Genomic DNA, 12,721 nt, shown 5'->3' with positions numbered 1-12,721 from the left:
CATGACCTGATGACCAATTGAACAGATAAAAGGCTTGTAGGTTATTCTGAGTGTTATATCTGCATTTGGTTCCCTTGAACTCTTAACATGAGGTCCAAAGAGGTGTGCACAGAAGGTGGCTATCATTGGGCAGAAAAAAAGCCAAAAATAAATCTGTGAGAAATAAAGCCAAAACATTGAGAGTGGTCAATACCAACAGTTTGAACATTCTTCATAAAGGAGGAATTAACTGGTAAGCTCTGCAACAGAAAAAGGCCTGGAAGACAACAGAAGTCAACAAAAGTGGATGAGTACTGAATCCTGTGTATTGTGAAGAACAACCTTTTCACAACATCTAGCAAAATAAGGAACACTGTTGAGGAGGTAGGTGTGTAAGGTGTCATCATAGTGTGTGAAGGGTTCTCTTGTTCTTGCATATATACATGTAAAATCCAGTACATATTTAGATCTCATTGAGCTGAACAACTTTCATTACGCATGTCATAGGCTCTACTTAACAGGAAATTAGTTATTTTGGGTTGTTTGCAAAATACACCCAATGGAATTTGAGAATCATTGAGAATGCAAAATTGCGAAGAGATTTTTGATATCTCAAACGGTTTAGTTGTGGTGATGCCTTAAACTTATGGTGAAAAGTGTCTGATAACTTCCTGAGTGACATCATAATAGGGGCTTTTTTTCCCAGCATCCAAGGCCTTTTGGACGTGCTCAAAAAACTTAACATGCACCAAAAGCTCACAGGTTGTTTGGTGCGCCCGGAAGGCAGTGGCATCTGTTTGGGGACAGATCAACGCTGTTTTGCAATTATATTTCCCATTGAACTGCTCTTCACTTTTAATAGTTAGCTGTAATCATGCAACACTAAACTGAAATTACTGAGTGGAACCAGATATAATCTTCTGCTGGTGTAGCACATTCTGAAATGCTGTTATGCTCATCATGATTGTAATTTTAGTTACTATAGACTTTGACTGTGCAAACCATTCTGACACCAACATATATGCCAAGTTAAAGTCACTCAGATCGCATTTAACTTCATTCTGGTGATTTTTGAAAACATTAACTGAAGCTCTTGACCTATATCTGAATGATTTTAACATTGTACTGCTGCCACATGATGCATAAATGAATGCATGCACTAGATCAGTGCCAAACATCTATTTGTCTGGCCTCCAGGTCAAATTGTTTTCAATTTCATAAAACTTAAAACTTCATAACACTTTTTGCCATCATTGTGCTTGTTTTTCAAACTACTGCTTAATTACAAATCTAGCAATACTTTTCTATCAGTGTAAAGACCACATGAGGTATTTTAAATCCCTTACATAATAGATGTTAACCACGACACGTAAACCCATTCATATTAGCAATTCACATAAACTTGCAAATAAGGTGTGCACTAAATTCACCACTGACTGTCTTAATAGGGACCCTAACTGCTCTCAGACACTGGAAGCGTTTCACAGAGGTGTGGAGTGGGCTCAAGATGGTAGGTTTACACAGCAGGATGTGGATGAGGCCAAACTGTCCATCTTTTCCACTGTAGATGCCCCAGTTGGCCCGTCAGACAAAGGTCAGCCATTTTACACACATTTTACATGTTGGTTTAATAACTTTCTGAAGGTTATCCAGGGTTAAGAAATGCTATTTAAAATTTTTAATGATTTTAAATTATAATATTATAATAATACATATGCTGTTTACATGTTTTTACAGTGTTTAAAAATCTCTCTTTGATGTGTTAAAGGTTTGGAGCTATTTTTAAAAGGAATTACCGATGACATGAAACAGGCTCACAGAGAAAGACTATTTGCTGTTACACACAAAAGACTTATAGATGTGGCTAACTGGTAAGACTACAAAAAAAAATTTCCTAGTTCTGTGCACACCAATGATGTTCGTGTCTATACAGCTTTCTGTTTTTTGACTGCAAAAAATATATCGACATGACATTATTTTATATTTCACTGTGTTAAATTTAAACGCATAAGTTTTGTAAATAATGTTTTAACATGTATGAATGCATTTTGTGTGCAGGTATCTTGGTATTGGTCAAAGGATACGTGGAACGGCAATTTTGGGTCCAGAAAATGAAAGCATTAAAAAGGACCCATCCTGGGTTGTCAAATAAGCACAGTGATTTCGTTCTTTGGTACAAGATCATGTAGCACACTATATTTAGATAAACATCGACTTGATGTGAATGATTGTGATAGTTTGTTGTTATGCTCATAATGTTTTATGACCAAATGTAAGCACTTAAATATGAAACAGATTTATTAGTTATGACTTTCTAAAAGCTGTATAATTATAATTTAACAAACTGTGCTTTTTATCTTGGCAAGAATCTTCAAATATTAAATCAGTGTTAAAGTTGAACACTGACAGTGTTTGTCTGGAATGTAATATATTGTGTACCCAAATTAATTCCTAAGCAAAAGGTTAGAAAGTTTTTATTTTTATTATTATTATTATTATTATTATTATTTTAATTCTATTGCTGTGTCCTGGATTTAAATTGTACATCTTTATTGCAATTTATTACGAGTTCCTGGCACTAGACACTGAACTACCACTATACACTGCGCACCATCCCACTTCTAAGAAATTGAGAATTGAACCTGGAGGTGCAAGGCTACAGTGCTAACCACTAAGCCACTGTGCCACTCCACACACACTATATATTTTTTCCATTATACTTATTTTAGCAATCATATTTAGGGAATACTGGTTAAATAAGCATAATGAAGTGGGTTTGTTAACATACGGTACTTTAGCACCACAGCCTGTTATTTGTCTCTAATGCAGGTGTGCATAATGGCTGTGTTGGAAGCATCAAAAAGCTGTCTTAAGAATTTTAAGATTTTCATATGTTCATACAGTACAAACTGCTTAGCATCAACTCTTGTTCAAACTTAAAGGCTGTTAATAATTACTGCAGTGATTAATATGTTTAGATGCAGTGAGTAGTTCTCAACAGCCATACTGAAAGACATATCCCCTGCTCATGCATCAATGCATTATTTAAAAATAAAAAGAAAACTGTGGGGCAAAATTAAATTTTGCTAATATAGAAAACTTTAATTCACTAATAATTAAATTATTTGTATAGCACTTTTAACAATTGTCATTGTTGCAAAGCAGCTTTACACAATCAAAAGAAAATTATGAAAATTTGTATGGAATGTAAATGTTTATGAATCAAAATGATTAGCTAGTCCCTGATGAGCAAGCTAAGGGCGACGGTAGCAAGAAAAAAACTCAGAGATTGCAATAGGAAGAAACCTTGAGAGGAACCAGACTCAACAGGGAATCCATCCTCATTTGAAGGATAATCAGGGATTGATCTGCAGTCATCCTGTGTGTTGAGCAGCTGGAAGTGACGGTTAATGTCTTTAAGTTAATATGGAGTCCAGTTCGCTATTGGAGGCTCAGGTAGACTGTAGGAAATTCCAGTTCTGAACTATCGAGTGACTGCAGTCACGCGTCCTCAGAAGAACAGCTGTCTGCATCAGCTGAGGCCAGGACCATATTCGTGGTAAGGTGGAACCACGAAATTGCCAACATGCGACGAAATTGCCAACCAGAAGTGGGGCACCAGGATAAGTGTTAGGTTTTAGATGAAGAAGAAGTGTGTGTCCGAGCTAAGTTTTAAGCTAAGAGAAGAAGAGTTATTTCTTCTTGTGTCCCCCGCACCTTGATACACTTCCCGGTCCGGGCCCGATTGACCAGGAGAGACAAACACACACACACACATGCGGCATGATGTCTGAAGATCTTTGTTTATTCTCAGCAAAGAGAGCACATTTAAACGGTGCTATGTCCCGAACATCAAAAGAACCAGTCATTAACATGTCAGTTATAGAGGGACCCGGAGACAGACAGGTGAGAGGAGATGCATTTGCATTCTCCTGATTAAACAAAAGAATTCTAGCAGACAAGAGCCATTTGGATGTATCCTCGTCTGGATACAGGATATAGAAGGTGTTACCACAGAAGGCATGAGGAAGCACAGTGAGGGGTCTGTTCTCAGAGCACAGGAATCTTCTTATTAGAATACATTGTCTTACTATATTATAAAACCATACAATAAGTCAGACAGTTGCAGAGGGGGTTTGGATTACTGTATATAAAATATTTACTGGCCAGGCAACACAATTTTCTGTTTCAGTTGCTGTATTTTCACTTTGTTTTGCCTGCTACATACACTCTCATTTGAAGTTTAGACCAGGAAGTGTACTATTTTCAACATGGCTAATTTTGAGCTTGTTCAGTACATAATGTTTAAAATACAAAAAATTATAACAATAATAATAACTATACTTGAGAGAGGTTTTTTAAGCATTGACAAGTATATGCTGATGGATGATTGCCCAATATTGATGTGCAAACGGTATGGAGGACTGGCAAGAGTGGCACAGTTTTCATTGGGGTATCTGGGTGCCTGGCACATCCAGTTACACTGCCTGGCAAAAAAAGTATAATTTGTCTTTACATAAGCGAATACTTAAAGGGTGTTTAAGGTTGCAGTGGAGATTTTAAGAGAGAGTTTAGATTTACTCTACCCAAGAGTGATGAGCATGTCTGGGGAAGAAAAAATAGCAATAAGCAATACATCCATAATGCATAGAAAAGGTTTAGGCTCAGCAATATTATGTAACAATGAAATATCTTCAGCTGATGACCTAAATGTTCTCTTTATATTTTTGGGTTGTCTATCAGTCTGTAAATATGTGTTACATTCTTGCGAATGTAATATTTCAGGAACACTTTATGGGATTTATTTTTCATTGTCAAAAATGTCCACTGGGAAATTAAGAAATTGATTAGATTTTGGGAGTTATCACATTTCTTTAACTTTGGGAGAAACATCCGCTTTGACCAACAAACTGTTCATCCAACTCAGTTAAACTCATCCTGGATGTAATGGTTACTTTGACCTCATGTTCATTTGTCGAATGATTGATTGTGCAGACCTATTTTGGGAACACCATGCAGTTTAGTCTAAATTTGAAAAAATATCTATTTGGCTGGAGGGATGAACTGTATAAATTTGGGGGAATCAAAGGTCGAGGTCACTGTGACCTCACCTCCATACCATTATTTTGTCTGCAATATCTTGGGGATTACCTTGAGTGAATTTCTTCAAAATTAGCACAAACATTCACTTGGGCTCAAGTATGAACTTTGTGCTGGTGCAAGGTCACTGATATATCAATCCCATTAAGAACACTAAATGGACAGATATCTGGGACTGGGATGCAGAGATGAACTGATTAGGCTTTCGTGGTTAAAGCTTGGAGTCATTGTGAGCACATTTCTGTCTATTCAACGTTCTTATTATCTGCTGCAAACTTGATTTAAAAATGCTATATTGCTATAAAATGCACTTGTAAAATGCTATATATACTCATAGCCTCACTGATTCATGATGTGTGGTAAAGCAACATGCACCCACAAATTCACTTTAAAATTGTCACTACCTGCCCACAGTCTTTGACGGCCATTAACATTTAAAAAATTTTTCCCTTTGTATATCTAGTTGACATAAACTAGGAACCATTTATTTATTTCATTCACTTAATGATTTTTTTTTTTAATGTTTGAAAATATCACAAATAAAACCCACATTACACCATTACAATGTCTGCTTGTTACAGTTGGTCAGTCTGTGCTTTGTCCACAGTAGGTCTGTCGCTATTTTGTCACATCATAGCTAATTGTTGCTGTGTTCAACTCCCCACAATCAGTAGGCAGGAAGTCTGCATGTTTATGAACCATGGAAATCATCTACTCGTTGTTGGTCTTTCGGCTGCTCCCCGCAGGGGATCACCACAGCAGATCATCTGGCTTGACACAGGTTTTCAGCCAGATGTCCTTCCTAACGCAACCATCCAATTTTATTCCAGGCCTGGGACCAGCACAATGGCTGGAGTTTGGGCACTGGCTGGGAGTGGAACCTGGGCCTTCCACACAGCAGGTGAAACTCTTACCACTGAGCCTACCACAATACCTGGATGACACTTGAATGGGATGTACAGGCGTGGCCAAAATTTATGAGAATTACACAAATATTAGTTTCACAAAGTTTGCTGCTAAACTGCTTTTAGATCTTTGTTTCAGTTGTTTCTGTGATGTACTGAAATATAATTACAAGCACTTTATACGTTTCAAAGGCTTTTATCGACAATTACATGACATTCCTGCAAAGAGTCAGTATTTGCAGTGTTGGCCCTTCTTTAAATAGGACCACTGCAATTCGACTGGGCATGCTCTCAATCAACTTCTGGGCCAAATCCTGACTGATAGCAACCCATTCTTTCATAATCACTTCTTGGAGTTTGTCAGAATTAGTGGGTTTTTGTTTGTCCACCCGCCTCTTGAAGATTAACCACAAGTTCTCAATGGGATTCAGATCTGGGGAGTTTCCAGGCCATGGACCCAAAATTTCAATGTTTTGGTCCCCGATCCACTTAATTATCACTTTTGCCTTATGGCACGGTGCTCCATCCTGCTGGAAAATGCATTGGTCTTTACCAAATTGATGTTGGATTGTTGAAAGAAGTTGCTGTTGGAGGGTGTTTTGGTACCATTCTTTATTCATAACTGTGTTTTTGGGCAAAATTGTGAGTGAGCCCACTCCCTTGGATGAGAAGCAACCCCACACTTGAATGGTCTCAGGATGCTTTACTGTTGGCATGACACAGGACTGATGGTAGCGCTCACCTTTTCTTCTCTGGACAAGCCTTTTTCCAGATGCCCCAAACAATCGGAAAGAGGCTTCATCAGAGAATATGACTTTGCCCCAGTACTCAGCAGTCCATTCACCATACTTTCTGCAGAAGATCAATCTGTCCCTGATGGTTTTTTTGGAGAGAAGTAGCTTCTTTGCTGCCCTGCTTGACACCAGACCATCTTCCAAAAGTCTTCGCCTCACTGTGCGTGCAGATGTGCTCACACCTGCCTGCTGCCATTCCTGAGCAAGCCCTGCACTGGTTGCTGTGGCTTGCTGGACTTTCTTGGATGCCCTGAAGCCTTCTTAACAAGAATTGAACCTCTTCCCTTGAAGTTCTTGATGATCCTATAAATTGTTGATTTAGGTGCAATCTTAGTAGCCACAATATCCTTGCCTGTGAAGCCATTTTTATGCAACGCAATGATGGCTGCAGCGTTTCTTTGCAGGTCACCATGGTTAACAATGGAAGAACAACGATTTCAAGCATCACCCTCATTTTAACATGTCAAGTCTGCCATTCAAACCCAATCAGTCTGACAATGATCTCCAGCCTTGTGCTCGTCAACATTCTCACCTGAGTTAACAAGACGATTACTGAAATGATCTCAGCAGGTCCTTTAATGACAGCAATGAAATGCAGTGGAAAGGTTTTTTTGGGATTAAGTTAATTTTCAAAGAAGGACTATGCAATTTATCTGATCACTCTTCATAACATTTTGGAGTATATGCAAATTGCTATTATAAAAATTTAAGCAGCAACTTTTCCAATTTTCAATATTTATGTAATATTCAAAACTTTTGGCCACAACTGTAACACTACCTCAAATAAGTAGTGAATGAAACCATTTAGAGTAAAATTAAATAGCTACCAGCACATTCACAAAGGCACAACTACAAGTACATAGACAAAGTTAGTATAAATAAGACTAAAAATAAAGAAGGACCCATATAAGACCAATTGGCCAGTAAAGTGACTGTATTTGTTATATGTATACTCTATATTATGATAACTCTACCTTATACTGTTTTATGTTGTATCACTACTACTACGTACATACTATGTTACAATATCATGCCATGGATTATCTATATAATATAGGATATTATGGGATACGGTACATAGTATGTTATGCATAGTACAGTTAAAATACACATAAAATACTATAAAGTTTTCTACACATACATTGGAATCACGTCTGGCGAGTGAAAAGGGAAAGGCATACACTGCAAATATCCTTGTTCTTCTTTAAACTTTATGTACTGCTATACAGTTTAGCATTGTATTTGGCATCACCTTCTTAGAAGACAATAAGCCCATTTAGTACCCATTGTTTGGACACATCATTAGTGACACCCACCCATACACCTATACTAGGACTTGATCAAAGGATTTTTATGTTCCTCAAAAAAAGGAAGAACTAAAGAAAAGGGACACTAACTTTTATTTAAGATTGTATGTATGTACAGTAGTGTTTAAAATAATAGCAGTCCAACATCAGTAAACAGATCAATAATTGTTTTTGGAAGAAATTATATTTCTTCATGATAAATACTTTTTTGTGAAAAACAGGTGTCAAACCAATTCAAGGATAAATCCAGAAAAGGTTATCCTGTGCATTTCTCCCTAAAAATAAAATAGGTCGTTCCAGACATTGTTTAGAAGAACAGCGTACTTCGATTCAAAAGTTGATTAGAGATGGGAAAACATACAAAGAAGTGCAGAAAATAAAAGATCAAAACCAGAAAGCTATTAGCAAGGAGCCCCCCCAAAGTCCCATTGTTGAAAAAAAAAAAAGACGTGCTGAAGAGGTTACAGTTCGTCAAAGAACACATTAACTGGCCTAAAGAGAAATGGCGCAATATTTTGTGGACTGATGAAAGCAAGATTGTTCTTTTTGCAGACAGTTTGTCAGGCCCCCAAACACGGAATTCAAGCCACAGTACACTGTGAAGACAGTGAAGCATGGCGGCACAAGCATCATGATATGGGGATGCGTCTCGTTCTATGGTGTTGGGCCTATTTATCATATTTCAGGGACCATGGAATAATTTAAATACATCAGAATACTTAAAGAGGTCATGTGGCCTTATGCCGAAGAGGAAATGCCCTTGAAATGGGTGTTTCAACAAGACAACGACCTCAAAAACACCAGTAAGCAAGCAGCATTTTGGTTCCAGACCAACAAGACTACTGTGTTAGCTTCAGTAGACAAAGGCCAACCCTGCGAGGTTCCTGAGGCATCCAGAGAAGGACCAGCTCTAGCTGGAGACATTTTATTCATCATTTATTCATTTATCTCATTATTATCTAGGGACATTTTTTTCTCACATATATGCGAAAAAATATTTATTTATTATTATTTTTTTTTTTCATTTTTGTGAAGCCGCTGAGACAATGACCATCATTAAAAGTGCTATATAAATAAAATTGAATTGAATTGAGTAACGTTATGGAGTGGCCAGCCAAATCCCCAGACCCTAATCCAATAGAAAAGCTGTGACCTGACAATTAAATGCTGTTTCTAAGACAAAAAATGCAGTTTCTTGGGCTGGAATACCTGTTTAAAGGTGCCAGTAGGTGGTTGAACAGATGTGAAGCAGTTCTCAGAAAGCATGGTTATACAACTAATAATTAGTTCAGAAATGCACCAAAAAGATTAAACTTCAAGCATTTTTGTATAAACTGTAAATTCATCACTTTGTAAAAATGAATGATGACCCTGCTATTTTTTTTTTTAACAGGCTAATATTTTTCTTCACTTTCTGTAAACTACAGTAATAATACATTTAGCACATTTTCTTCATGTTGTGATTCAGAATAGAATGTGCAGGGTGTCGAATGCATTTGTGTGATTTAAATTAAACACAACTGTATGTATGCATGCATGTATGTACAGTTTAAACATTTTAAACCTAAAAAATAATCATCAATAATTATAAACAAGCAGCATTTTTTTAAATAAAAATTTTATTCCGACATGTATGCAATAGTTTTGTGGTTACCCCAACATATACAATGAACATGTTTAATTGATTTTTTTTTTTACAATATAAAATGGGTAAAATTATATTTAGTTGTTAATTTTATTTAGTTGTCAGTCCCTCCTTGCCCTGCATGTGCACATGCACTCTACAGTATGTTACACACACTGGCACCTGCCACCCCGGCAGCTACCACCACATACAGAATCAATTTATATGAGGGAAAGTAAATATATTTTATATATAAAATTGAAAAAACAAACAAGTCTTGGCTGTGGACGAATAATTTAAGTTTCCATTATTACTTATGGGAAACTTCACTTTGATTTTTGAAATACAAGCCCGCCCAGAACAAATTATGCTCGTAATCCAAGGTTCCACTGTATACAGTCTTGTAGTATACAGTGGAACTACATTGTAGTTAACAGATGTGAGCTATGGGAAAATTATGCAAAACAACATTTTAGGCTCACAAATCATTGGTTAATTTTAAAAATGCAATTAACTGATTAAGGATTTTGATTAAAAAAAAAATAAAATTGATCAACTATCCCTACCCCCCAAACTTAAACATGTCTAGAAAACAAGGGAATTGTTTCAAATATTTTGGCTTTCAAATGTTTTATTTATTCTAAATTTGTTCATCCCATTTTAGGTTAATACTAAATAAATTTTGTTTATACAAACAAATAAAACAAAACTAAGCCTGGGTTAAACATTACATATCTGGCCACATAGATATTAACAAAAATTTTCTTCTCTTTCAAAATGACTTCATCTCTGAAATTACTTGTATAGTTATGCATCCAATGAATTATAAGAATATCCCTAAAAATTAAACTTGGAATCTTTCGAAACAGTTCTTAATGAAATCTTTTATAAATTCAAGGTGTTGCAAAATATTTATAATTTCAAACTAGCTAAGATTAGTCAACAGCAGACAGAATGTCTTTACATATTCGCATGATGGCTGTTCTGGATTGCTTCTGGGAGTTTTTTCTCCTTCTAGTTATCAGCTGAGCATGTGTCAGGAGTAACTGAGGTCTTTTGCTTCCACTCCAGATCTCAGGAAGGTACAAGGACAATAGCTTCAGTCCTGCTTCTACAAGAAACCAAAAGAAGTTACAATTGAGTATCTAACAACCATTAAAAAGAGAAGATAATGTATCTAAATGAAAGTTACCTTTTTTAACTAGATCATCAGTAGTTGAGTGCAAGCATGCTTTAATCACATTTGGGTGAAGAGTTTTTTCAACCTCTAACAAGTGCACCATAACTGTAGTAAAAACCTGAAGTGTGTCCAGTTTGGAAGTGTTTCGTTCTGGCACTTTGAACTCGCATGTCTGGTGGTACAGTCTTAAAAGGTCAGCTCTCATAGCTTCATCAGTTATGAAAGACTTTGCAATGGCTTCACTGGGCAATAAAACGTTTTCCAACCATTTCAAGGTTGCAAATGTACGACATTCATCAAAAGGCATTTCAGATAAGGTCCTCAGTGTCCATTTGATGAGTGTGTTGGCAGTTGAAGTCACAACACTTTTATCAGGATAAGGATGAGAGGTGGGTGGCGATACAGTTGCTGGGATAAGGGTTTGGTTAGACTGGTTAGAGAGGCTAGCCCATGGTTTCCAGTGTGTAAAAACACTCAGGAGAAGAGGTTTGCATTTCATCAAAGACTGCACATATTTCTCAGTATGTTCATGCTTGCAATGGCTTGTTCCTTGCACATCTTCCTGCCATGCTCCTGAAAAAACATTTAACTTTAGTTCATAAAAAAACAGTACATTACAGACATTTAGACTCAAACTGTAAAGCAGTTCACAGAATAAATGACACACAAAACAGTACTAATAATACTTATTCCATTTGTGTAATATGTAAAACAATGTGATAAAACAATTTAATAATAAATAAATAGTATAAAGGTTTTTAATATTAAGATGTAAATATTAATTCAAATCATTAAAAGAGACAATCATGACATTCTTGCATGTAACTTTTTACTTATGCATATAATCATGCATTTTATCCAACTACTTTACAATAGTATTTGGTGGCTGTGTTCTGCAAAAACTTTTTGGTCACGATATGCTCCACATGGAGGAAAAAAATTATAATGTAGGAGAACACAACTGATATTACAGTTTAATCTATTTTATCTGTAAGATTAATTTAGCTATTTAGCCGACAATTTAAGTCAGATATAGACTTTGAATTGGCCTTAGTGAATATTCAACACATTTTGTCAAACATTTACATAAAATGTAAAAATGTATAAAATTAGATTAAGACTTTGGTAAAATTGTATGCAGAATCAAATCTTACAAAGTATAGCTTTCACGGTGGAAAAAGTGGTACATGAATTTAGGCTCCTTATTTTAGTTTTTTTTTGTTTTTATCTTTTACAAACACATATTACTATTACTAACATTATATTAAATTTTGTCAATCAGATGTATACCTTATGACTCAAATTCAGGCAAATTTGGAATTAATGAACTAAATGAACACATGGTCTCTATAAGATGTTTCATAGTAAGCACCGCATCTGACTTTACAATCAAAAGGTGTAGCTATTTTAGTACACACAATTGCAGACTGCAGACACAGCTCAGTGATTTGAATATTGTCAAGTTAACTTCAAGTAGAACCACCACGTCAACAGGACCAGTAATAAAAAAAAGCACTGCAAGTAAACACCCATGTCAGATATGCATGATTTTGACCACATTTCCTCTCCAAAGTTAATGGTTTACTTTCTGAAACAAAGTACTGTGAAACCTTGGATTACGAGCATAATTTGTTCAGGAAGTGGGCTCGTATTTATATTTTAAAACACTCGTAAAACACTCTAGTGTGACACTAAAGGCGAGCGAGAGAGAGACACACACACGAGATCAGAGTGTTATAGTAAACAGCACACACGTGCACGGATGTTGATTACACCAGTAAGAGACGAGCACTAAGACACAGCAAGATGAATACGATTACCCCCAATTCCGC

General features: G+C 36.2%; 2 protein-coding genes across 2 annotated transcripts in view; one reads left to right on the top strand and one right to left on the bottom strand.

Moving 5' to 3' along the window:
• Positions 1 to 2,379, top strand: part of pitrm1 (pitrilysin metallopeptidase 1) — a 39,548-nt gene extending 37,169 nt beyond the window's left edge. The window contains exons 25-27 of the mRNA XM_053486923.1: positions 1,428 to 1,573; positions 1,748 to 1,850; positions 2,038 to 2,379. Coding sequence (XP_053342898.1) covers positions 1,428 to 1,573; positions 1,748 to 1,850; positions 2,038 to 2,131 — 343 coding nt within the window. The 3' untranslated portion in view covers positions 2,132 to 2,379. The remainder of the gene's footprint in view (positions 1 to 1,427; positions 1,574 to 1,747; positions 1,851 to 2,037) is intronic.
• A 7,335-nt stretch (positions 2,380 to 9,714) lies between these two features.
• urb1 (URB1 ribosome biogenesis homolog) overlaps positions 9,715 to 12,721 on the bottom strand; it is a 53,394-nt gene continuing 50,387 nt past the window's right edge. The window contains exons 40-41 of the mRNA XM_053486698.1: positions 10,902 to 11,462; positions 9,715 to 10,820 (exon numbers count right to left, since the gene is read on the bottom strand). Coding sequence (XP_053342673.1) covers positions 10,645 to 10,820; positions 10,902 to 11,462 — 737 coding nt within the window. The 3' untranslated portion in view covers positions 9,715 to 10,644. The remainder of the gene's footprint in view (positions 10,821 to 10,901; positions 11,463 to 12,721) is intronic.

The sequence above is a fragment of the Clarias gariepinus genome, chromosome 25 (genome assembly GCF_024256425.1).
Source record: "Clarias gariepinus isolate MV-2021 ecotype Netherlands chromosome 25, CGAR_prim_01v2, whole genome shotgun sequence".
Taxonomy (NCBI): domain Eukaryota; kingdom Metazoa; phylum Chordata; class Actinopteri; order Siluriformes; family Clariidae; genus Clarias; species Clarias gariepinus.
Note: the sequence above shows the minus strand (reverse complement) of the source record. Positions and strands in the feature narration are given on the sequence as shown.